We start from the raw sequence: 27551 nt of genomic DNA, 5'->3' as shown, positions 1-27551 counted from the left end.
CGCAAGACCTCACGCCTTTGCTTGCCGACATGACAGTACATGTACAACATCTCTTGACAGAACAAGTGCAGTGGCAAAAATATAATTGAATAGGTTTTACGCCAATCTGGATCAGTAATTTAGATATGCAGTCTTACCAGACATGCTTAATTGATTTCGCAACAGTGCTGACTCAATTTTTGTTCTCCGCAAGAGAAGGTGAATGAAACTAGACTCACTGTCGCATGAAACCGTCACGGGGAAAGTCAACCGTGTTCCGCATTTCTGTTTTTCATTTATAGTAACATTAATTCTGTCAAGAAAATATCGACTACTGTAATACAAAATCATCAGTGGTATTTTGTATGTAAAATATACGTCAATTAATAAAATTACATTTGAATTGTCATATTATGTCATATTATTTTGTGCCAATGTGAGTTTCTGATAGTAAGTACTGACATTTTAATCATGGCCTTTCTCATGTTGTTTTATTTGCAAGGCTTAAATTTCTGTGCCTCTTAATGCGGATATATTGCGGCAAATAACGTTTATGTTACAAAATACTATGTTTACAGTATATGCCTAGACAAAACTCGAACTTGACATAGAGCACGGAGGCATACACATTTTGAAAATATGCGGGGCGAGGTTGGGCGAAGCGGCATTCCGACGGGCCGGGCGCCATGACGACGTTTGTCCTAGTGTCGCTGCGACAGAACGAAATCAAAGCCTTGAGATGCCTGGTGGTTGCGGGTTTTGCTAGAATTATTTTCATTTAGAATGCAAATCTATAAATATACATGTATAAGAAACAAATACTAATGTGCCTCATATCTAAGATAAACTCTGCCTGACCTTACATGAACAGCTGGAAGTCAGTGATGTAACCATGGGCTGGAATACCTAATCATTGACAGATCTTATATAACCTAAATGGCCAGTGTGAATGGATGAGGATGAGTAAGAGCTACTTTTTCATTGATAATTCATCCGCATTGTTCTTGAATGGGTCTACTTTGTGTAGCACATGAACATCCTTCCTTTGGATGTGATTTGGAATCAAATAAAGATACTACATGATTGTCAGAAATACACTTAACTTTGGTAGCGGGATTAACCCGCAACCAAAAACGAAATGGCACAAATCATCCACCATAAAAATGAATACCTCACATATGTTAGTCTTTTCAAACATGTGTTTGCATTAAGCGGCATTAAGCGACACAAGAAATGATTATCAGCTAAAATATTTTTACACGCATCGAAACGTCTATGATATAAATTTATTGTCATTAATGTTGCAGAGACAGACAAGTTTCAGTTTTTCCCAGAAACATGTTAAGAACTATTTATTGACCTAGCTGTATGAACGAAAAGGTATAATCAACCACTCGTTCCTTGAACCCACTTACAAATCGAAACAAGCTGAAACCTTTGGAAATTACTGTTTTACTTTAGATAAGTTTTCGGTAAACCAACATACTTAACCACAACTATAGGAAAATCGGTTGTTTGGTCTGAAGTGCTTCAGCATCATTGTCTGATGAATCAGTATTATTTCCTAATAACTTTCTACTGTTGCGTAACTGCAATATGATATTTCGTTTCGGCAAAGTAAGATTTCGATAAAACCAGAAAATATTAATGGATGTTACCCAAGTGAATGATGAATTAATCATTTTCGAGGTCTATAAACCAACGGTTGTGGGAATTTATAGCTCAACAAATAGTTATTTGCGAGCAGTAGCATAGGAATTCCAATAAGCTACCGTACCGTGGTATACAGTCATATTGATTTTTTCTGTTAACAAATAATTTGTACATTAATGCAAGGATCAGTGCGTTTGTGTAATTTTGAATTAATGTAAAAACCGACTTTACATTTCGATTTGTATTTACTCACTTATTCAGTACACTATACTACGAATATGAACTGAAAGGAAAATAAACAAAACCGGTGGTCAGTTTATCCAGGACAGTGTGTATTTGTAACTGGGACGGTATATATACAATACGTTTACAGGTGAGTGAATATTTCTTTTGATTATAAAGGTCACCACCTTCAAACTATTTTTACCACTGTTAGATGAATTCATGTACACATATCGCCATTCATTTATACCCTTGAACTCGGTCATTAATTTATTTAAACTGCTAAAGACATACGTCGACCTACATTTACATGTACACATCTACATGTTTGTTTTATCTACTATTTTACATGTTTACAAAGTGCACTTTGACAGCTTAAAGATCTGCCTCGACATACATTTAGTGAAATCCTTGCATACGCGGTGATGTTTAGATAAAATCTCGGGTCTGAGAAGAATTATGCTTCAATTACCAAGTTAATTATTAAACTCTCGACATTTGTGTATTCACAGTGTACAGATTTCGGATTTGTTATGATTTGTTTATCAAAATTAGAGACCAAACAAAGTTTTTTTATAACTTATTAGGGGGTTTCATAAAAGAAAATTGTATAATTTTACAACCTATCGCATGTTCGCACTCTGGAAATTCAGACCGGTACTCGTGCTTAAGAACTGGAATTCGATACCCACTGGTTATGAGTCAGACGCTCTACCTCTACACAAAAGTATTTCTCGCATAAGCATAAAAGGTTTCACTGCCATAAAACTTTAAACTCATTTCACTTATTTGAAATGTGTATACGAGACCATATGTTTCATGTGCGGATCCAGAATGGGTGGCTGAGATCTGCGCCCATTCTAAAATTTTGTCATTTTGGAAAAAATATACATATTATTCTACATTAGGAGTCGTATGCCTCCTGAAAATTAATTACAATATATTTGGGACAGCCAAAAGGACAAAACAAACATATAATTTACTTCCAATGTGCATTTCATGTTAACTATTAGCTTAAGGTGTTCCTTGGATCATCTCTCTCTCCCTCTCTCTCTCACCCGCTCTTGCCCTGTCTTATATAAAAAAAGCGCAAATGATCTGAATGTATTGAATTATAGACGCGCTATTTATTGGTTTATTAATACTTCGTGTAAATATTGTATTTACTTTTCTTTTAAGGCCATACCAAATTGAAACCATGTTTTCGGAACCTACCAACCAGGCAGGAAGATGCCAGTCATAAAATAAAGTTAATTTTTTGTAGTTACGAGGAGATTTTTCTGACATAAAAACATTTTGCATAAAATACCTACTAAATCTACTGGATGATGAAACATTAAAGTGAAACTAAGTCACTGACTACTAGTATATTTATTATCAAACCCTTTTTCCAACATTGCATTTCTGTGATATCTTTTACACCGACGTGAAAACTATACCTTTCTAAATTCTAACAAAATATCATATTTTAGCCTAAAACCTACCAGCTCGAGAATGATGATTGGTCACTGGTTTTATTCAACATACCGGGCAGTAGACTTTATTCAATGTAAGGTCATAATTTTGATAAAATGCCACTGTTTTGACAGTAATTATCTAAATACTAGTAAGCAGTTATCCTGACATTTTAACATTCCATCGTCCCGTGTCAATAGTTTAGCTTTAACGCCTTCTTTTGAAACTACTGGTAAGAATTAAACCAAACTTTAGCAACCTTGCATTTTCATTCTTTCTCTTAAGTGTGTTCTCTTTTATTTTAAGGGCTGCTAGAGATAAAAATATAAAAGAAAAACAATAAACAGCTTATCATGAAACACCAGATGGATCTACACCAAACGTAGTCTGTATCAAACTTGTTTGGTTGCCAATATGGATCCGCTTGGTCCTTGAACCCTTACTTTGCTAAATTTCCATAATGAACTTGTCCATCTTCCAATTTGGACAGTACCATTAACTTGAAAAGGGGTGCTTACCAAAAAAGATACTGGCTAAATAGCGAACAATGCAGATCGTGATCACACTGCACGGATGTGCAGGCTGATCATCATCTACACTGGTCGCAGAGGCAGAATCAATCGTGTCTAGGTAAGGGTTAAGGGCAGTCGATCAAAATCTTTGATGGTCCTCCGCCAAACCTGACCTTTAGCATCAATACTGCATCATTCGAGTTATCTGTCTAATAGTTCTGTGCGACCTCTTTTATGGTCAGCCAGAGCTAAAAATAGAAAAAAATGACTTCTTCTTATGAACCGTTGTGTGAATCTTTCGAAATTTCGTATGCAGCATTTTGGTATTGATGTGTCCCATCTTTGCTCTAATTGTCCCGCAGCTACCAGTGATAATACTTTTCTTGTCCTGGACAGTTTGAAGGATCTTCACTAAACTTGTCTGTAACATCCTTGTATGGATCTCTGTCAAGTTAATTCAAATGGTTAAACCAATTTTGTCAATTTTTCGCTTGCCTAAACCAAAGAATTTTTATCACGATCCACATGAACGATGTTTTCCTGAACTTAGTCAGCAGCAAGTCTAAATTTATAGGTCAGAAAAGTCTCTGTGAACCTCATAGCCCTCTTGTCTCTGAGTGTATATACATACATTATATGTATGCAGCTCATTATGATGCAGTTTGATCATTTTATATTTAAAGTTATAAACTCTACCTTGGTCACTTTTTGAATGACTTCCCTCTTGATAATTACACCCTTGTTTCGAGAAGAATTCTAAAACTTTTATAACTTAAGCAATAACAGTGGAGGCAATGAAGAGTGAGTGCAGTGTAAAAAGCATAACTATTTTTGCTTACTTTTTTTTTATTATATCCTTTCATTAAATTTAAATTAAAGTGCATACAAAGATGAAGGACATGTTTTTATGTCAGAATATGTTCTCTTCTTCACCATCTTTTACACGAACAATTTTCTTTTGGGTGGGGCTGACCTGTCCAATGTGGCTCTTGTTTCATTTGAAAGATAAAATAAATTCGTCTTTATTATTTTCTAAGATATGTATTATAGGCTACTAGTTAACGTTTCAAGAATTTCTTTTAGACCAGCTTGTTAGAGAGCTTTGTGGAAAAGAATCATGTTTCAAAGGCAGAATTCCTTGAAAATCAACCAGGAACGTTTCCTTTGCTTGAGAGACGTCACATCCGCCATGCGCGAGGAGGGCATGCGCAAGTGTGGTCTCGTAATTGGTATGTCGGTCATGTTGTAAAATAGCTTGTGTTATTCTTTAAAGCATTAATGCATGTTTATTTATTTTTGCATGATTGTTTTAAGTTTCACCGAAACACTAGAATAGTTCTTTGTTTTGGGATTGTGTGTATTTATTTCGGGTTAGTTTTTTTTTCTCAAAAGATACATTTGTAAACAATACAGCAGTTTTTAGTCAAGTGGCATATTTTTATTATATGTATTATAACAGTGTCATTGTTTAAATACCAAAAACAATTATCTTAGAATGAAAGCTTTCTTTTTAATAGTAATTTGCATGTAGTAATGCTTTAAAGAGTCGATATACAATATAGTCAATAGTTTAGCATGGGCAAACACATAGTGTAACCGTCAACAGATCCTGTCTTAACAGTAGTAGCGTAGACATTTTGTTTCACTTTGCTTTTTGTAGGACGGTTTACTACTAACAAATACACACAATATGGCAGAAAACACACTTCGAATCAACACTGATAGGTTCTGTAACCTCCGAGATCTGGGTCAAGCACTGGTTGAAGGAGGTCTTAAAAAGTGTAGCCTTATTTTTGGTAAGATCTTTTAGAAATAACATGAACTAAATAAATCATTATAGGTTTCTATAAAGTATGTCTCAATTACCTTTTAACGTTTTTGGGAAGGGCCGTTTTAATACTGATGTTGCAAGAACTTTCAGTCCGACCCATTTGCTTATTTTCTTGGCTGTACATGTACACTTATTGATATGTTATTATAAATGTAAATAATGTATCAATAAAGGAAAGAAGAAAGGCTATCATTGTCTTTAAAATATGCTGACTCATCATTATTTCTTTTATATATGTATATAATATCAGCGGTAGAATTTATTGTCTTGATGTTGAATAAACAATTAACCTAATTATTTCCTTTTTTTTCTTTTTCTTAGTATTGTTTTTTTAATATGATTATATAATTTTCTTGGAAGATAACTTCTTTTTTTGTTTATACTATCACTATATAATATAACTTAGTCATACATCACATGGATCTCTGCTTTTGTCTTTGTATCAGCACTAACAAGCTTTTCAGTGTGCTTCTTATTTAAACATTAAGTGTTTGCTGATTATGTTAGTTCTCCAATATCTAACCATTAGAAGTTTAATATTCCATGACATGTTTCATTGCTGTCTCGTTCTCACTGGTGGCTGACGATGTCAAACCGCGAGCCGTTTCGTTACGAAGACGGGTAATGGTTTCGTTGTGAGTATTTGTTTACATCTAGCGTGGCATGCATATGCGGTTTACAAATTTTAATATATTTTGCTTTTTTTCGGTGTGGATCTTTGGATAGTTACAGAGAAATGGTGAGTTAATGTGTATGTTATGTTTGTGTATGCGTATATGCGACATTTTGTTTTTTCTTAAATTTTTTTGTGTTTATTAGTGTTCAGTTACTATTGTTACATAAAAATCCTTGTTTATTTGCAAAACGGTATAAAAGTAAGATAAAATAATCAAAGAAAGAGTCACTTGTCGAGATATCAGTGAATATTTGTTCCTGCTACAATAAGATGTCTCTGTCATTACGAAAACATTATTAAAATCGGCAATATACATCATTTTTTGTGTCTGTGTTTCGCACAGAGTGTGTCTAGGTTTTTATACGAAGTACAACAAAATAGTATGTGTTTCGTTACAAAGTCGATTTTCTTTTTCTTTTTTTTTTTAAGAATCTTATATGCAGCTATTGTGACTCTACATTTGAGAGCATAAAAGACACAGTGTGTCATTGTGTTGAGGATCACCCGGCAAAAAAGGTGTCCTACATGTGGAAGTCCATTGACGGGAGGAGTAATCGCCAAAGGACATACAATGTATTGGGGTCTAATGTTACCGGCAAAGAAATCAGTTTTGATCCCCAATCTAGGAAAATGATAGTACATACCAAATCTTCAGTCAGCGACAGCCCAGTTCGAAAACTACACAAAATCAACACACCATCAAAATCAGTTCATCGTCAATTATATTCACAATTAGAAGTCGACCAAGAACATGTCGAAAACTTATCTTCAACTGAGGCAACCGATTCAGTTGCTGATTTATCGGAACTGTTGGACACCACAGTGTTATATTCGGATTCAGAGCCCGACATTGAGGAGTATGAACTAATGGAAAATGCAAATGACATCCCTGATGACGTAATGGCGGACACACAAACTGTACAAATGGTAGTTCAGCAACTTAAAACATTATTGCCGTCTGTTACCGCTCATTTAGCTGATTGTGGTCGTTTACATGAATGGATGAATTTCTTTCATTTGATTGACTCTGGAGATTTTAGTGTAAAGCACATTGCGGCCCAGTTGTTTCTAGATGTCTATGAATGCTTTTAAGTGAAACTTAAACAGACGAGAATGAATCATCTTTCCCTAATGTTAAACACAACAAATTAAACAAATTATATTAAAGGTCAGCATACATGTATAATTATCTAATGGCTTCAGAAGAAACCCTAGACATATTCTGTTGATGTCTTCAATAGAAAACACATACACCTTCAGTTGAAAACCCATACCTAATGCAGTGACTTCGAGAGAAAACCCATACTCATTTCTTATAAACACGACCGAGTATTAAAGGCATTTTTTGTAGGAATAGAGGCATAAAATCAAACGAAAAACATGTACAGACGAAAAATATGTTGAACTCGTTTTCAAAAGCTGAAAGTTTAAGCACAATAATTACATTTAATAACGGATGCTTGTGTTTATCATGAATTTGCTGTATAAAACAACACATTCAAAAAGAAACTGTCTGATTTTATTCAACACACGATCAAACAACTGCAAATTAGTCATATGTTTGCTTTGCTAACAATTGGTAAAGATATACAGCTTACGTTTCACACAAATACTCTTACCTTTATATGCACATTTATGAATTCCAGTAACACAGGGGTGTGTGAGGCGTGTATGTAAACAAATACTCACAACGAAACCATTACCTGTCTTCGTAACGAAACGGCTCGCGGTTTGACGTCGTCAGCCACCAGTGGTTCTTGTGTTCCGCCGGAAGCACAGGTACCATGTGTATCTATATAATATATGATAGAAGGATTTGTCACAGCGAAAAGGATCACCTGATGGCTGAAAAATCCATTGATTCTTATAGCGTGGTATGCTCTATTTGGTGTTTGTGTGTGTGTACGTGCTCAACAGTACAAAATAGTTTTTACATGTTCAGTTGTTACTTGTAAACCGGGATTTACTTCCTTATTTGTTTCGAGTTCGAGCACAGTTACGAATATACGTGCACGTATAAAATAATGCGTAGACACCTTTATGTAAGAGCACGCTAATATAAACGTGTACGTGTAGAACATAGTTGCGCGTTTACATTTTTTTTTTTTACAAGAGCACGCGGAAATCTGTAGGTGCACGCATGTATTGATATGTACAGTTTACTTACATTTCAATAAAACAGTCCGTATTTACTGAACGTTCTATGACTGTATTCATAAATAACATGAAACGTTATGCAAATATATGGATCATTCAGTATTTGCATATACACCATGTAATTACCGGCATTATTACCCTAGAATATTTCTGTGTTTTATGATCTTCACACAATGTACATCATAAATATTTCAGAAACTAAGAACCAGCGGCATAGCTTAAATTACGAAGCTCGGGGCCGTGCTCCTTACTGTAAAACTGCCCCGGACTTTTTGAACGTATATTTGTAGATATAGATTTCTAACCTAACCCAGATTTGATATTTTAATAAATCGTTTTCGTGGAATTCATGTGCAGTTAGCCATGCTGCTGTGAGTATAGCCGCTGAATATTTCATATCAAATGAATGCGATCATTAAGTTCTAAATTTCTTTCAGCTAGATATTTTATTGATTATAATAATATCTTTTATCTCCTCTTTATGACATTTTATATTAAGTTGTTATGTTATCCATGATCACAATTACGTTACTGGAAACAGAGGAAATTATCTGCAGAGCCACGCCAATAATCAGCTGGCATTTCAGTAATAGTGTATTGATCCTTTAACAAGGTACTAAAGGTAGTTGACCTTAAAGCCTGAAGTAGAAATATTTGATTTGCTCATTAAATTTGCTAAAAGATGGAAGAATTGTCGTCAGTTTGCTAAATACGGAGAGAAAAAGTCGTCTGCTTTGCTAAAATATAACACTGCTGTCGTTTGATTAGTTAATAGATTAGAGAGTTGTTGTTTAAAGTTACATGTAAGCCGGTACATATCCAGTAATAACCTTGTAACTTGGTATTTAGTCACCGTTTATAATGGTGTTAGATAGACAAGAACCATAACTCTACATTGCATGACTGCCAAACATGTGATGTTTCCAGCAATGCCATTGTCAACGTTTTATTAAAATTTCAAAACAAAAAAATAGTATATCAGAGCAAAATAATGAAAACTTCATGAGATGTATTTTAGCGGCTTATCATTAATGTATAAGATTATTTTCTGTATGTTCCAGGGATCGATTACACCATGAGTAACAAAGTTCAAGGGGAGAAAACTTTTGATGGAAAAAGTTTGCACGATATCAGTGAAGATTGTCTCAACCCTTATCAGGAGGTACAATTTTATACCTTGCTACCCCTGAGGGCCATACTGTGTTTGAATTGCCCTTCTGTTAGTCTCTCGTCACACTTACTTGAGTAATCATCAACATAAATTAGTGGCCTTGCGCATATTGTTGAGACTTCCATGCAGTCCAATAATATTTTTTCTAGAATTATGGTCCTCGGAGACTGTGTACTTAATTCCACTGAACTAAAATGAAATTTGGTACAATATCATCAACATGAAGTGGACATGTGTATATTGGTTATCAACAGCAAGTATACGGCTTGTCTGCAGTGTCCAGTCCGATATATTAGTTATACACTAGTTTTGGACTAACTCTGTCAAGACTTGATGGGGGTGGGGACTGCGGGGGGGAGGGGGGGGGGGGGGTGCATGTATCACATGGTTTTGACATTATTTCAGTTTAACTTGTATAAGTATGTAACTGTTGGATCAACTTAGAACAGACTTCATAATTACGTTTCGTTCGTGCATTTTAGCAAATAAATAATAATAATGTTTAACTTCATACGAAGCGTAATTATCTTCTTAAGACAAATTTATTCACACAAAATGAAGAACTAGACCCAGGACTAAACGCTTTGACCTGTGCTGATGCGAACTATAATTTGGTACTCGGAAAAGTATGCTGTAACTGAATGGAGACAATCTAACTGGAACAAGACAACTCACCAAGTTATTTAGATTTTATCATGTCTCATGTTGATATTTCAGGTTATATGTATTCTCGGGGAAACATTGCAGCCCCTAGACTCTGATGGTTTGATACCTGCTTATGGATTCGGTGATTTCCAGACCAAAGGAGATGACATATTTTGTCTTAAAGATTACGTACGTATCTTAATAGATCTACTTTGTAAAGTGATAATGCAGTGATAACGCAGTGATATCAGCCGTCGGTATCTATTAAGATCTCTAGATATTGTTCAGGGTCCAGTTGTTCGAAACTTTAACGGGCTGTTAAACTAACCACCTGTTAAATCCTGATTCAAAATACTAGTCTTGGTGGGAATTACTAATATGATTTTTAAATTTTACTGTAAAGACATTTTAGTGTTCATAATCCTTAACTGGCACATTTGTTTTTCTAAGTTGATTAAAATGTTAGAATATAACCCTAAAAGTTAATCGACCGTTAGTTTAATCGCCTGTTAAAGTTTCAAAACAACAGGATCCAGATTTTCAACAGGCACATCATTTTTATAGCTTGGGGTTTTATTATCTATCAAGTTCTTCGCCCCGAAAAGAAAAACTTAAATGCATGATGATGGTCAAGTCACTTTAGAGTGTACATACTTTCTGTTGAGCAATCTTAAATTTTCATTTTAAGCTATTGCTGACTAAACGACATGATGAAGTCTCTTTTAACGGTATATTTCTTTTGTTCGCCGGATATAGTATATAATTTGTATCCACAGATGATTTTAAACAGAGAAAAAATGGAGAAAAAAACTGTTGACAAAACGCTACTTCTACTTTAGTTTAAGGGTAATGACTGATTTTTAATTTTCAGGGTTCATGTGTTGGTTTCCGGGAGGTCCTTCAGACGTACAATAAGATAACACCAACCATAAAGCTTTACAGACCTACCAACTTTGCACCGCTTATCCGTAAAGCTATTGACATTGTAAGATGTACCAAAAAGGTAATACAATACGGAGTCGTTTGTGCCATTTTGTTCAGGTTTAGCAGGACATTGTATATCGTCAAAACACAGAAAGCCCGCCCGCTTACCTCAGTATGGAGAGCGCAGATCTACGGATCGCGGGGTCGTGAATTCAATCCCCGGGTGAGGTATATATTCTCCGTTACGATTTGAAAGACATTGTGTCTGAAATCATCCGTCCTGGACAAAAAACATCTTTACCAACAATCTACCTGTCCATTACATGTTCTGCCGTACTGTCCCGTACAACTGGTTACGCAAAATATTCTTACAAATGAATGCCATTTGTAAAGAAATAAAAGTAAAGCATTTCTGAAGACTACGTTCCACTTTCATCACTAGAACATTATTGCAAATGTATCGAAACGAAGATATAACAGTTCTTTGAAAATGGTGAGTTCTTAAAGACGTTGAACTGTTCGAAAGTGTGGCCCCTTTATGCAGTCCATGTATATATCAGTAAATTGACAATCGTTTTATAGAGCAATATACATGAATTATATGCTGTTCAAATTCTCTGTAAAACGACCCTTGGTGTTGTTTTAGTTTTTTTGTCAAAATATTGGGCTAACCTTTTAAAGGTCTAATGGCCTTGTGTTTGTTTGGTTTAACCAACTCCAACACAGTGTAGGCCATGTAGCGACTTTCGTTCCAGCTTTTAAATAGGAAGGCAACACGGTACCATTTTGGGTACGGGAAGGAATCTAACTTAGCTTTTTAAAGGTCAAATAAAGGTGTTGCACAGCGAACTTCGAGTTACAGAATTTAAGTAATGTTGTTGGTTCTTCAGTTTTAAAGCACTCTATTACAAGAGAACAGAGATTAATCTCCATTTTTAATCAGGATCGAATTTCTGTTGCTATAACAGAATTAGGAAACCATGTCATGCTGGAAACTAATTCTTACGTTACCTTGTGCCAACTAACCAGTTGCTGTGATTTCTATTTTCTTTCACTTGCTATCATGTTAGAAGAAATTAACATGTAGAACTTGTATATTTCAGTATCATATACTTGTGATAGCGGCAGACGGACAAGTGAACTCCGAGGAGGAAACCATCCAAGCAATTGTAGAGGCGTCGAATTATCCGCTGTCAATCATCTGTGTGGGCGTGGGGGACGGACCCTGGGGTATGATGAAAGAATTCGACGAAAAACTGCCAAAAAGAAACTTTGATAATTTCCAGTTCTTGAATTTTTACGAAGTAATGAGTCACGCGAGAAATAGACAGACTGCGTTTGCGCTGCACGCGCTGATGGAGATACCTGACCAATATCATGCCATACAAGAACTCGGTCTACTTGAGAAGTTAGAAGAGTCGTGATTGGCTTATCCCAGTGAAACATTACTTTTGATTAGATATTAAACGGAATTGTGTTCGTTTGATCAGTAAATGTGTACCAAAGAAGAGAGATACAAACTTACGTAAAGCAATTACCAGTTTTTATTTATTAAATTGATTCATATACATGTATATCAAGACTACAGCTGTTTAAGTCGAAAAGTGATCTTTATTTGTATGTGGCATTAATTGCAAATATTAGTCAGAAATGAAACAAGTACTAATTGCCAGGTGGCCGCTGTTCTCAGATGGTCTGTACCACAGATTTTACTGTATGTTATGAATGATGGCTAGTAAAAGATAATGATAAATAAAAGAAATTTTGGTTATAAATCGTATTTATCATCTCATCATTTCGGATGAAAACGGGTAATGCAGTAATTTCGAATGTAATGGTTAATTTTGCTCATTAGACAGCACGGTGAGTTAATAATTTTTCGTTCATGCAAGAAATGTTGCAATATGTCCTGTGCTTTATTTCGATCAAACTTACTTATACTCCACATATATATTTTTGGTCGTCAGTCTAGCAGAAGGATTTAATATTTTCAACATATTAGCCCAGAACAAATATTCAGTGCTTAATGTCCAACCAGATAAGTTTTACATAAGTAAAGGAATTGACCGGACGTCTTTTTTTCGTTGCGCATGTGTAAATAGCGATTGTATTGTGGCATGTTGTTTCCATTGTCGTTTTAATTTAATTTAATCTAGAGTCTATATGATGTGTTTACGTTTCTGTGTGAATGTGTGATGTTACTTTATTGTAAGAAACGATGATAAAATCTTAATTTGAGACGTGCCATAATAAAACCAACATAGTGGCTTTGCGACCAGCATAGATCCAGACCAGCCTGCGCATCCGCGCAGTCTGGTCAGGATCCATGCTGTTCGCTTTTAAAACCTATTGCAATTAGAGAAACCGTTAGCGAACAGTATGGATCCTGACCAGACTGCGCGGATGCGCAGGCTGGTCTGGATCCATGCTGGTCGTAAAACCACTACGTTGATTTTCTCATGGCGCGGCTCATTTCTTTGTCGATACCCTATACGCCCCATAAAGATACTGTCTCGGTTCTTGGGTCTCTTGTTACGCCCAGGCAAAACGGCTTATACTATTTTTGCCGTTTTCGTGTCAATTACCGTTGCACATGACATATTTGTGTTTTATATACTCAGTTCATGTACATTCAAGTATATATTGGAAAGCCCTTGCTCATTACTTTACATTTGATTTTAAATGTTTAAATTTATTAGAGTTTAGTAGAGATCTATTTGTCAATCTTATTGTCTCAAGTTCTAATTAAATGTATTTACAACTGTTAACTTCTGTGTTATATCTTGTGTCTATCATATCATATATGTGATGCCGTATCATATCATACTGTATCATATAATTCATAAACTTTTTTATTTTTTTTATTTTATGATTTAGCCGAGGAATGTCGTAATGACTGAGACGAAAGTGTATTGAAATGTCTAGAAAAAATGTTTTGAAAAATTTCTTCTTTGAAGTTAATGTTATTTCAATACAGAAGGTAAATTATCATTGCGTTGATCTATGCAAAATATCTTATTTGGGAGTGCTGTATACATAAACCAGGTTTGTTTCCATACCTCATGTTTTTATTTCGATGTAAATGAGATATGAAACCAAAATTTGTAGTCCTGTTTGGCGCCGTATAACCTATACTGTGTTGGTGCGCCGTAAAACCCAAATAAATAAATAAATAAATCAGGTTGGTGAACACCTGTTAAAGGCATTGGAAAAGGAATGTTCCAAATCTCTATGTGATATAGGTGGAAATTTCGTCTGGTGCCTGAAACCACAACCAAATAAAAGCATTGCCTGATTCAATTTTACACTACAGAGTGTTACTTGATTCAAAACTGAATGCCCGTTTACTAAATCCGCCGGCCAGAACGTGTGAATTCAGCAACTATCCATCCTAAAATCCATAATTCCAATATAAGGCTGACCACTACCAAATAGAATGTAAGCCTCCGCAGGTCTAGTCACAAGTAGTCCAAATATAAATAGTACTAATCTTTTTTCCTTTCCTTGTGCATTTTCTCGGCAGCAACGTGCTTACTTTTACCCTACCGCGTTTCAGTATGTATCACTTTGCATTGTAATGAAATCGGCATGTTCCTATCGCATGCTAGATAAAAATGGCGGCGTAAGAATTTAATGTCCCGAAAAGAGAAATTGAAAGAAGCAAAAAGTAGTAAATTCAGCGGGTTGTATTTAACGAACTGTAGTTTTCTTATATAAAAGTTAACACCCCCCTTTTCTTTTTGTTTTTCTAAAGTAGCGATCTAGCTCTTTATGGGAATGTAAGTCTCTGAAAATCTGATATGCTAGAAAATGTCGAAACACCGTTATGAAGTGAGTGGATTTTATATGAAATAAAGAACAGCTGGATTTAGTGGTGTTCAGCCTATAAGTGCTTAACCAACGCCAATGTAAAATTTCGTCTTTCGTTTATTTAAACACCTTGTGGTGGGTCACATGTTACTATAGGGTATTTTTGTATAAATTCATTCCGACGTAATATTGTTTATGCATATGGCGACTTTTCCAGCTTTTAATGAAGGAGGAAGACCATGGGTGCCGATCCGGGCATTATTTCATCACGGGCGAGCACCTGGGTAGAACCACTTACATCCTCTACGCCAGCTTGACGGATACTGTAGGGTATAGCGCACTAAATAATCTGTCATCTGTATTCGAAATCATTGACGGATACTGTAGGATATAGCGCACTAAATAATCTGTCATCTGTATTCGAAATCAAGCAATATTTATAAGATATACATTATAATGTGTTGACGGAACTTTACATCAAGGTGGCGTATATTTTTCTGCCAAAAATGGATCCTGATATTGGCGATAACCAGTTATTAGTTGTATCACACTCTGCCATCAAATTAAAGGAATCTGGTGCTGGCCCAGGATCTCCTTCATTTGCTGTGCAAATATTTTCGACTTTATGATCATAATCATGGGCAGTTAGCGCAGTATAGTGGCAGAAATCACACAATTACTTAATAAACAAAAGTAAACATCTTCCTATGCAAAACAAACTGAAATCTTGTGAGAGACATTTTACTCCATGATAAATTACAAAATAATTTAGTGATAAACATGTCAACTTGTAATCCAAAGAAATATAAATGTTTTATAAGTCTCTAGAAAGGAAGAAAAAAATAGTCTTAAACTGGTAATACAGTGCCTCGGCTTTCAACATCAGCTACTCAACTCAACTCTGTCACAAGCTGAACATCATAGTATTATTCTATGATGAGGAGAGAAAATACAGTTACATGATGCATGAACAATTCGTGCAAAATGTCAGTGGTCTCTTGAAAAATATGTAAATTCCTTAAATGCAAAACCTATTATGTTATTACTGCGTATGTTGGGACATTCATTCATTGCGTAGAAAATATCAAAGACATAAAGATATGGTTGTCTGCTGTAACATGCCGCGGTGAACTAACAAAAAAGTACCAGCCACATGACTGAAATATAATACACCCATCTGATGACTGAAAAATTAAATTGATAGTCCCCCTCCCCCACTACAACCCCATCCCTAATATTTTGGCGATATCCGATGTTATATTTATCAAATTTCATACATCTATATTGTTAAAGTTTCGATGGAGGCCTTGAGAAACAAAAATCAAACAACACCAAATCATAGAAAGAAAGAGTTGTTTGACATGAAAATTGAACAGCATGTAAAACATGTATATTACTTTACGAAACAAGTGTCAGTATACTGATATAAACATTGAATTCCGGAAAAAGGCTGCCTAAAGGGGCTCCACTTCCGGACAGTTAAATGCCTTTAAAAACTCACCATTTTCAAAGAACTGTTACACATGCTTGTTTTGATGAATTTGCAATAGAGTGCGAGTGGTGAAATTTCACGTAACAAGGTGGAACATAGTTTTCAGCAATTGTTTATCTTTTTTTTTCTTTACAAATGGCATTCATTTTCAAAGGGAGACAACTTTTTCTCAAAGATTACTTAAAATAATCGGGAACAGTTGTCTCCCTTTGAAAATGAATGCCATATGTAAAGAAATAAAGATAAACAATTGCTGAAAACTGTGTTCCACCTTGTTATGCGAAATTTCACCACTCGCACGCTATTGCAAATGCATCAAAACGAACATGTGTAACTGTTCTTTGAAAATGGTGAGTTTTTAAAGGCGTTTAACTGTCCGGAAGTGGAGCCCCTTTAGGCAGCCCTTTTCCGGAATTCAATGTTTATATCAGTATAGTGACACTTGTTTCGTAAAGTAATATACATGTTTTACATGCTGTTCAGTTTTCATGTCGAACAACTCTTTCTTTCTATGATTTGGTGTTGTTTGATTTTTGTTTCTCAAGGCCTCCGTCGAAACCTTAATAATACATTTACAGGGGTATACATATTGATTTTTCACTGAATATGGTCATACATCTAAACAAATATAAATTTAGTCCCAAGATATGATAAGATTTAGAAGTCATTTTGCTTTTGTGCCTATGAATTTCGCTTGTTCATAAGACATGTATGAGTATTTTTGTGACTCTTTAAGCCTGGATTGAGGCAGTATATAGAATAAGTTAAATAATACCGTAAAATCACTCGACCTTTTTGTAAGTGTAAAAGTACCTATAAGTATGATGTGTACAATATTTTAACTTCATACGAGACTTTGGTTAATACTGTAGTTTGTAAGTGTAAAAAGTTTGTTTGTTTGTTTTTCAACAGTATATCAGTTATGTAACGGCGGGCAGTTAACCTAACCAGTGTTCCTGGATTCTGTACCAGGGCAGACCTGTTCTCCGCAAGTAACTGCCAACTTCTCCACATGAATCAGAGGTGGAGGACACAATGTTTTTTATCAAATCGTCACGGAGAACATACGCCTCGCCCAGGGATCGAATTCACGACCCCGAGATCCGTAGATCTGCGCTCTCCCTATTAACTAAGCGGGCGGGCTTAAGTGTAAAAAGTAGCTATAACTATGATGTGTACAATATTCTAACTTCATACGAGATTTTAGATAATAAGTACAATATCTTGTAGAATACATTTGGAAAAGTTCCAGAGAACTGTTGTCAATGAATTAAAAACAGAGATATTTTGAAAATATTAGTAGTTACAGACAACTACAAAATATAATATCAACAGAAGTACCAATACACAGAGAAAGAAAATATCACAAAATACAGTCCGTGTATGATAACTTCGGAGTGACGTCACGTTTGTTTATGTTTTCTGGACTTATAGAACTAACAAAAAAGGTAAAGCAGCTTACATAAACAATAATATTGGGTATATTTTATTGCAACACGTCTGTCAGTCCCGGTAGCTCAGTGGTTAAGCATTAGTCTTTGAAATATCGAATATTGCGGGCCGTAGGTTCGAGTCGAGGAGAGTCACGTTGTTGGGTATTTTTTTTTTTTTTTTTTTTTGGTTTTTCTTTCAGGGTAACACAATAATCATTCATTTCTCCTGAAATATATTTTTATTTATTTAGATAGAATTATCACATGTTTGACGTCGCGGGAGTGTAATAAAGCCATTAAATAAAAATGATAATACACTAGTGTAATATAGCTTTGACGTCGACGTCATTTATAGTAAAGGCGACGTCGGTCAAATTGTTTTGTTTATATAGTAAAAGAAAGTCGATTTTTTTGATGTTTCGACAAGAAAGGTTAACATGTGATAAAAAGAATATTACATTTCGTGGGCTGAGCGCGAAACTATTGTAACTGTATATAAGTAAAGAACAAGATACAATAGTTTCGCGCTCAGCCCTCGATTTGTGACTTTCCATATTGAATTTATTAAACGAGTTGAATAAAATTATAAAATGCGAGGCTCAACTCATGTAATATCCTGTATATATTATTGAATTAATTTCTGTTTAAAGGGGACCAACCATCAGATCTGTGTAATCGTATTATGAATGCATAGTCACGAAAACACTCGTTTCGTGCAGGTTAAATTCCTCTCTGGTATATTGCCAGTATTGGTGTAGTAAACATGTCCGAGGCGTCCACGTATTTTTTGCAAAGAGAAACATTGTTCAGTATAAGAATGATGCTTAATGCATACTACAAAATATTCTGAAGGTTATTTCAAGCATAATCATTTTTTTTTTTTCATATTTCAGTTCGTTATTGTATACCGTAGTGCTGTATTACTGCATTTTGAATATTTTGAATATTTTCAATTGTCTTTGAAAATTAAAACATAGATAAAAAGCAAGGATTTAAAAAAGTATAAATCACGGTGGGACTCGAACCAACGCGACAATGGAAATACAAAAGAATCGAACATGTAAGGCTAACGCTCTACGACCGGTACTGATCTTCTACTTCAAAGAAAGCGTTTCAGTTAGTGGTATAATATAAAAGCATTTACTTAGATTAATGATAATTATCGATTACCCTCCTGACTTGGACTCGTCCAAATAGTCACTCCGAAGTTATCAGACACGGACTGTATGTAATCAAACAAAATTTTTTTCAAAAGATTGGTGGTTTCATAACGAATCTTTTAAGTCGGCAACCGCAATTATTTTGTGCACCGTTTTTCATCTCTTTAAAGATGTCATTTGCTCATCTTTCACTAGAATGTTATATCATCAGATAGTGATTTAAACCTATAAAAAACCTCATCAAATATACATAACCTGGTACCCATGTTTGTACAGCTGCAAAAACAATTACATATATACGTTTTCTAGTGACACATTTGTTAAAACATTTCCAGCTTTTTTTATGATATTACATATTAATATTGTGTTTACTGATACATTGATAGTATAGTGTATATAGATATACAGTAGTATTTCAAACCTAACATACAGTACAGTTTATACAAACAGACATTTTTGTTTTATGTTTACATAGAAAATGTGCAGTTACTCTCAAATTTGGGCATGATATATCTTTAAATGTGTAATCCTTTCATCAAAAGCACATCCCTAAAGAATCAAAACACTCTTTTGTCGTTGAAATGAAACATATTTTACAGTTGTAGTCTGCATGTTTTCTGCAACAATGGCACCGCACCTTGCATAATTTTGAATATAATCCCTCAAAAATCCGCAACCTCTTTGACAAGACCTTACATCTCGTTTCCGGTGTTAACGTTTTAAATATCGGCGAAGCCTCAAGTTCGTGAGATTTCCTTTTTATCGCTAATTCGAGCACTTCCTCTTTTAATTTAGCTAGTTTATGTTTGTCCGCGGCACTTAGCATGCTTACAAGTCCATGAATAAGGGGTTTCTCTGTTTTCCTACATCGCTGAATCATGTGACTCTCGCACCTGATGATAAGATCCATCTCACTGTAATCTACAGCAATGCGTAAAACGTCGTGTACGTTACCGTCTGCAACAAATAAAAGTATATTAGGTTTAATGTGCTAGTAATAGAATGTATTTATATTCATTCTGAAGAGAATGCATAAATCGCTACGTAAATGACGGTCTTTAGATATTAAAACCGTTGCCGAAGCGATTATATGATACGTTATATTGTACATGTTACCATGTACAATGCATAAAGTACGTTACCACTTACATTATCTGGCATGCATATAAAATATACAGCTACAAGTGTTATATCTTAAAAAGAGAATGCATAAATCGTAATATACATTACACTTTAAGCACATATTTATATAAACAGTGTTCTTATTTACATGTGAAGCCGTAACACATCGTGTACGTTACCGGATGCAAAGAATGAAAATACGTTACCATTTAACATTATGGTTTGCCGCATTTTCATCAATACGTGAATGCATTAACCGTCATATAAGTTACCGTCTGATGCGAGTAAGTAAAGAATCACTTACATTTGTCTAAAGACAGAATTTTTAAAACCAGTATATACCTGTCAATTTCACATCTAAAGCTTGTTCCCTGAGCTTTTTAAACGATGACCTCGTTTCTTCATGAAGTTTGTGATATTCAGGCACAGATTTTACCTCGTCAGGATGTATTTTTGAAACCTTATCAAACGATGCGTTGAAGAGATTCTTTAGATTATATTGCTCCGCACATATCAGAATATTGACCAAAGCGGTCAGAGGCGTGTCTTTGTCTTTGCACTTTGACAACAAATAGTCCTCACACTTCCGTTGTAAAATGTCCACTTGATATTCATCCGCTAAACTAAACACTGGAAACACTGTTTCATCTAAAATAAATAACACAACTCGTATTAATAATGTTGATGTACCGATATTTGTATAATTGTGGAAGCGACTTATCCGTAATTACTGCACAAATGTCCCTATATTCCTAATTCTATTGTCCCGTAATGTCACGTGTCACAGAAGAGTCTGCTTATTTGGTTTTATATATGGACATTATAGAATAAAATAATAAGAGTCATGGCTGGTTTTATGTGACACGATGTTCAAGGTTCAAATAATATCATGTATTTTTTAAAACGATATTCTATTTGCTTTACAAGCAGCTTAACTGCAAAAGGTTTATAATTAGATTTTATATCCTTTTAAAGATTTCAAATTACGTTACAGAAAGAAAATTTGGTTGATTTTTTATAAAGTAAAACATAATGCTTTCTGACATAGCAATATTTCGTCACCTTAGCTTCATTTGCAATAAGAAACAGCTGAGCAAACGATCTTACTGTTAAGAAGATCAATGAAAACTGAAAAAGAGACTAACAATTCAGGACTTTGAAAGATGGTTATTTTTATAACAATTTTGGCTTTGTTTTTAAAGCAGTAAAAAGATGTTCTCCTTCTTTTGCAAACGCCACGAGTGTTTTTTTTTTCAAAAGTAAATGATTTCACTATTATGTTTGTATTACTAATAAAAGGCATTTCTTAATTTTGAAACACTTGGCAGCAGTATTGAGGCGTGCCTCTCGATAAAGATATTTTGATAGATATTCTACATTGTGACGGCTAATAAACAGACTTGATAATTTAAAGGTCTGGACTGATTCCAGAGTAAACCAAAACAGAGATCGCATAATATCTTTAAAGGGGCTCGCATCGAAAATTTTTGTCAAAATTTTGGTAACTTTGAAAACAGTTTCATGTGCTAGAAAATGTATATAAAATGAAAAACAGCAATGGAGTCGGCGAGTTTTGGGCACTATTTTCATACACAAACGTCCAAATATTCTGTAAATTGTGCAGAAGTATATTTGTATATCAAAAACAAATACAAAGCGTAAGAAGAAATTACATGAATGACGTATCTTACTCGTAGAGCCTAAGTTTAATTTATATAAGTTTTTGACAATTTGCATACAAACGTATATGTTTTTTTTTTAATTGTTGATATTTCCTTGTACACGTCTCTTTAAAGAGCGGCTGTAATTTGATATGTTATTCAAGATCTTAATTCACGATATAGAGGGCAGTATTTTTCTAATTTTTCAATTATTTGACTTATTTTATTGAAGACTGTATTACGTGAAGGCCGTCTCATTTTGCTGAAGGTTGTTGATTTTGTGGCAAATCATAGATAACGCTTAAAGAAAAAAAAACAGTAACCATTTGTACAATACAAATATTTAAACAAAATTTAAATAAATGACTATACAACGTTGTATGGTATAACGTATACAAGTTCAGTGTGTTTGAAAAAAACGTCAGACAACTGGGCTAAATGATCACGTCCGGAAAGACACGGACTCATTTTCACTGCAGCTCATAAATTTGGCAGAATTTTTTAAAAATAATTTTAACAAATAAACTGTCATCTATGTTTAGGTATTACTGCTGGTACTTCAAATTCTCAGTCTGTTTGTTTCAAGTAAAGGCACTTTTGTCTACGGAGCTAACTTAAAAACACTGTTAACCTCTTTTACACCAGCTTCCGACTCTTCCAACAAACGAGTAGTGTCTTTATAGGCACTGGCCTCCAGATCGTACGACAGCAAAAAAAAAAAAAAAAAAGAAAAAAAAAACAATTTAGGTATCAGGAAATTAATGTTATATGTCTTACAAATGCTTTGAAACATAATTACCGACAGACTATATGTGATGGAAACACGTGACAATTAGTTGTTTTTCCAATTTATACAATGAAATCAAAGGCGGAAAAGTTTTTATTGCCGCGGCGGCCCGGGTTCGATTCCCGAAGCGGGTATCTTTTTTTTTGTCTTGATTTTTTAGATAGTTCAGAAACAAAAACTCATATTCTAATGTTCATATAATATGACCAAACTTCAATTTTAAAGAAAGATCATTTTAGCCAAAATCTGGAGGTCAGTGCATTTAACGTAGGTGCCACTAGCTTTCAAACAGCCTTCTACAGACAGCTGATATGTTTGTAATGCAATCTTTTAAGTGTAAAAATGTAAACGAAACTGCAGGAAGGGAAGAGACATTTTAATTTATAATACTTATATACATGGGAACTGAAATATGTAATTTATTTCAGATACTTAATTTAAATGTAGAAAATGTTCAGCTAATGAATTTAACTTGACTAAATAATAATATAAACTAACTATTTTAGAGCTAAATTCATAACTGAATCTCCTATAGAACATTCATTTGTTTGTTATTTTTTTAAGTTGTATACAAGTAGTAAACATTTTTTACTGTGCTTAGCTATACATTTCACCAATACATTTCATTCACAGTACAGTAACTGTTCATCTTTTCAAATACAACAACATTCTAATATATTTTTAAAAACAGTTAAAAGTAAAATTTGGTACTACATTTGTTGTATTAGTCTCACATGTATATTTAAAATATAACGTATAAATATATAATACAGTGAGTATTTGACAAGCATTTTAAATAGTTGTTTTTTTATAGTTTTATGTTTGCAACACATGGCCATGCCGTCATGTGGACGTCATGGTTACTTCGACACGTCGTACACTGTCATTTCGATAAAACCGACGTCGGAGTGTGTCTAAATGGAGTGAAAATATATAATTATACAGAGAAGGTATTTTGACGGACTTGAAAAGTTCTTTGAGATAACCGAGATTCGTGACAGGTGAGTTAAATTAAAAAGAAATAAAAAAACAAAACTGGTGGCCATGGTCTAGTATGAGACCAAAAACAGGGTCTGTGTGAAAACAATTTTACAATTTTTTATCTGTACGAATATTTGAGTGAGTGAACACGTCTTTTGCAGTACAATAAATTAATGACTTAAAATTTGGCAAGGAATCTATCCTTTTATGCAGCTGTATAATACATGATCTTGTCTACAAATTAAATTAATACCCATTGTCGCTGATCTTCAAATGTCCAATTGACTTTGTTTACAATACTCGGGCAACATCGATTGTTTTTGGAACAAAAATAATGGTTTGACCGATATGAAAGAATAACAGAATAACATCTCCCTAAAAATAACTGACTTGTATTTCAAAACAATGTGAGAAAATCAGGGAAGGGATCACGTTTTATTATATACGTACACATGTATAGAATTTAGTAATTATTGTAAATTTCTGAAGACGATGACAGAGCAAATTCTTCTCATGTTTTGATTGTAGTGATTTTGGGTGCGAATAATTTCTGAAATTCCCTCATAATTTAAGTGGCTTGTATTTATCTTTAGATGTAAAAATGAAGTTATTCCAAGCCCAACCAGAACGCCAGGGTTCATTTAAAAATTGTCTCACCGTATATATTACTCTGTTCGAATAAAGCTCCTCGTGAGGGGTATCATGACGGAAGGTGTAGAAGGGACGAATGTGTGGACAAGAGTGGCGTAGCGTAAGACAATGAGGAATGAAGCAAATACTTTAAGGTGTATAATGGGGCAGGGGGGAACTAAGACAAAATAAGTAGGTCAAACAAGAGAACATGAAAGAGAATGAAATAAGTTGAAAATGTTAAAACTTCTCTTTTTTTATTTGGGAACGGGGTGGGAGAATGAGGAGGGGAAGATGTGATACTAAGAAATAAACCGGAGTAACACAAGGCAGTTTACTTAGGAAGAATGGAAAATATACTTAAAGGAGTGGCATGGTTGGTATAAAATATAATAAAGAGAAAGATTTTTGTTTAATCTCAGGGGTGATAGTATTATGGAGGGCATTAGCGGGACTGGGGTTGGGTAGAAAGGATAGATGGGTAGGTGATACACAGAAACAATACGGAGTAATAAAAAAAGACTTAAGGTGTCTGTTACAGAAAAACAGTTTTGAAGTCTTGTTGTCAAAACATGTTTTAAATGACACCTTACCCCAAAATATACGTTACTATATGAACATTCTCAAAAGGGCCGCATTGTATTAAAAAATAAAAAGTCATCAGTTATATTACTTAAATCAATATGTTTTATATACATTTGAATATATTTTTGTAAGTAGAGCTACATTTCTACTACCTTATAATATCACTAATGCAGTAGAGAGATTTTCTGTATATTCAACAGACTACTGGACAGTTCGAATTATCAAACGTTTCGAATAAATTATCAAATCTCTTTGAATGTTTTTTACTTTTTTATCTGCAACAATTACTTACAAATTAATGTACTTGTTGATTTTGAAAAAAGAAACATAACCATGTCCCTTGGTATTCATTGCTTACCAGTCAGAGGCTTCTGTGTATCAGGGTACAAGCACAGCAGGAACTCTGCAAAGTCCTTGTAACATTTTCCAGGCAATGGTATGGAGTCTGCCGAACGCTCCCGGAAATCCGACTCGAACATGTTCCGGAACACCGGTGAGCATAGCGCAAGCACTTCCTTCGAGGCGAACAACTTCCGGTTCTCAATATAGAACACTATACTTGATGTCATACCGTCGGACTGCGTAAATCTCGAATCTTGTTTCATGTTTGTTTTCATTGATTTTCCGATAGTTTTTTTTTTAATTTGGATGAAACGGTCTATTGTAAGTTGAATTACATAAAACGCGTAAGTCTTAAGGCACGTACTGCTAAAATCACGACCTAAATCCACTCTAAATCGGTTTAAGCCTTTGATTTTTTCCCCAATTCAATATTTCTTCAACTATTGAAATTTTCTTTTGAATTTATGTCCTTTACAGTTTTATTATTAAATTTTCTTTGAGTACATAGATCTATCTCCGTTTTTAAGGTTGTCCTTATCTATTTCAGTTCTGATAAATCCCCTCAACATATAATTACCCGAACAAATAAAACTACAATAAATAAGCAGCCGATTCGGTTTAAAGTATTGAACACTTATTCGACCCAATAGATATGAACTGAAATGTTTTTGATAAAATGTTAAATGAATATACAACCTGTTAAACACGACACATTCTCATTATTTTGATTTGTATTATATCGCCCACTTATCATATTTATATACTGCGCCTATGAATAAGTTGGCAATATTTTATCTTTGAAATGACAATATTCTTTTAAAATAGATTATAATACATCTGTTATAAACCCTATATACGAATATTCCAGTAGAGGACATAAAGAAAGTTTTTTGAAAGCCAACTTGACGCACAACCTATCATAAATTAACTAGGCCTACAACTTGAAAAAACAACAACAACAAAACATTCTAGTACAGTTGGGTCTACTTTGTTAAGTAAACCAGTGCTTCTATTATATTGTATAATTGTGTACAATGAAACCTGTGCTAAAAGCCACCTCTTAACACAGACCAACTGATTCTAAACAAATTAAAAGGTAAGGGTAGATTTCCCGGAAGCACCGAGCACCGAGCACCGCATACCACAGCCATAGATAACTGGCTTTGTTTCCTATCTCAATATTTACAGTGAATTTTAACCTGTGAATAAAAACCACCTGCCGACGAAAACCACTTTTTGTGTCTCCCTAGGGGTGTCTTTGTAGACAGCGTTGACTATATAAAACCACCCTCTAGAAATTTGACCAAAGCAAATACCTCTTCCCCCTGAATTCGCAAATGGCTGACCCGATCTCGTGGTCATGGCTGTCGATTCAACTGTGTTAAATGTCTGTAATTAAGAACTTAAGAATTCCAGGCCCAAATATAGGTTGTCAGGCATAGAGATTTCAAATCGGTGACGTTTTTCACGTGCGCATCTGCGATCGAAAAACTGTATCCTGCACGAATTTCAGATTTCCCTAAAATTCAGTAGATGAAGTCCTCTCTTGTTTTTAACCGGACCTCTAAACAGTCCATACATGTCATACCTCTGTTAATCGTTGAGATGTTAAAGGTTGTCTAGCGGGTAGTACTTTTTGTTTACACTGTCATGTGACTTTGGAACATGGTCGTGGTAAGAGTGGGGTTAGGTTTGCACCGTAACCGGTTTAAGCTCCCCAGTGGGGGTTTTGCCACTTATCGCTCCAAAGCGGTGCCCCAAAGTGTTCCTTTATTTGTTAGTTTTGTTCTCGTACGTTTGCTTTGTCTTTACATGTGTGTGCGTGCACGTGTTTATGTACGAGTGAGTGCTTGTCTGGTGCACGTCCGCGTGCTGTGTGTTGCGCTTTGGGATGGCTGCGTTTTTGGAACACGGCTTGGATATTCATCCTTGCATTTTTTGTTCCAATATCTGAACCTCTAGACGCTGGATCCAGAAGTAAGGTTTATTTGACACTTAGATTTATTCTAAGTTTTGAATAGCTCTGAATTTGGCCACCCCTATATGGCCTAAGTCAGACGGCAGCACGTGAATACAGACTCCTAACCATTGCAATATAAATTACATCATTTACATCTCGTCTCATTCTAGTATACTCGTGATTTGATTAAAATACTGTACATGAGCAGCTGTTCAACTACTGCAAGACTAAAAGTATCTCTCTGATGATAAAACAAAGACTGGCATTTAGAATGTGTTGTAGTTTCCTAGACCGCTAGCGTAGACCGGTTTTAGTTTAATCATATTTTATTGCGTATTTTCATTTCAACATATATACATAACA

General features: G+C 34.7%; 2 protein-coding genes across 5 annotated transcripts; one reads left to right on the top strand and one right to left on the bottom strand.

Moving 5' to 3' along the window:
- The first annotated feature begins 1474 nt into the window (after nucleotides 1–1474).
- On the top strand, nucleotides 1475–13993 carry LOC123540237 (uncharacterized). 4 transcript variants are annotated; one of them, XM_045325086.2, is made up of 6 exons: nucleotides 1475–2005; nucleotides 5482–5617; nucleotides 9547–9647; nucleotides 10374–10490; nucleotides 11173–11304; nucleotides 12329–13993. In XM_045325086.2, the coding sequence occupies exons 2-6, from the start codon at nucleotides 5512–5514 to the stop codon at nucleotides 12647–12649; spliced, it is 777 nt and encodes a 258-aa protein (XP_045181021.2). In that variant the 5' UTR covers nucleotides 1475–2005; nucleotides 5482–5511; the 3' UTR covers nucleotides 12650–13993. The 4 variants fall into 4 exon arrangements, with proteins under 4 accessions (XP_045181021.2, XP_045181020.2, XP_045181022.2 ...); XM_045325085.2 differs by lacking the exon at nucleotides 5482–5617 and adding an exon at nucleotides 4905–5050 and having other exon boundaries at nucleotides 1476–2005; XM_045325087.2 differs by lacking the exon at nucleotides 1475–2005 and adding an exon at nucleotides 4913–5050.
- A 1767-nt stretch (nucleotides 13994–15760) lies between these two features.
- LOC123540238 (kelch repeat and BTB domain-containing protein 3-like) lies at nucleotides 15761–25973 on the bottom strand. The gene is made up of 3 exons (XM_045325088.2): nucleotides 25245–25973; nucleotides 20585–20890; nucleotides 15761–20077 (listed from the first exon to the last, which is right to left on the bottom strand). Exons 1-3 carry the CDS (start codon nucleotides 25501–25503, stop codon nucleotides 19656–19658), a joined length of 987 nt encoding a protein of 328 aa, XP_045181023.2. The 5' UTR covers nucleotides 25504–25973; the 3' UTR covers nucleotides 15761–19655.
- Between the last annotated feature and the right edge of the window lie 1578 nt (nucleotides 25974–27551).

Source organism: Mercenaria mercenaria, chromosome 16, assembly GCF_021730395.1.
Source record: "Mercenaria mercenaria strain notata chromosome 16, MADL_Memer_1, whole genome shotgun sequence".
Taxonomy (NCBI): Eukaryota; Metazoa; Mollusca; class Bivalvia; order Venerida; family Veneridae; genus Mercenaria; species Mercenaria mercenaria.
The sequence above is the reverse complement of the archived record's forward strand: the minus strand, read 5'-3'. Positions and strand labels throughout refer to the sequence as shown.

Coding starts and splice junctions, on each gene's coding strand:
- LOC123540237 (XM_045325085.2), top strand. CDS start 4,939: ATGTTTCAAAGGCAGAATTCCTTGAAAATCAACCAGGAACGTTTCCTT. Junction 9,648..10,373: donor GTCTCAACCCTTATCAGGAG/GTACAATTTTAT, acceptor TTGATATTTCAG/GTTATATGTATTCTCGGGGA. Junction 10,491..11,172: donor TATTTTGTCTTAAAGATTAC/GTACGTATCTTA, acceptor TTTAATTTTCAG/GGTTCATGTGTTGGTTTCCG.
- LOC123540238 (XM_045325088.2), bottom strand. CDS start 25,503: ATGAAAACAAACATGAAACAAGATTCGAGATTTACGCAGTCCGACGGT. Junction 20,891..25,244: donor TACACAGAAGCCTCTGACTG/GTAAGCAATGAA, acceptor TATTTATTTTAG/ATGAAACAGTGTTTCCAGTG. Junction 20,078..20,584: donor TTTAGATGTGAAATTGACAG/GTATATACTGGT, acceptor TATTTGTTGCAG/ACGGTAACGTACACGACGTT.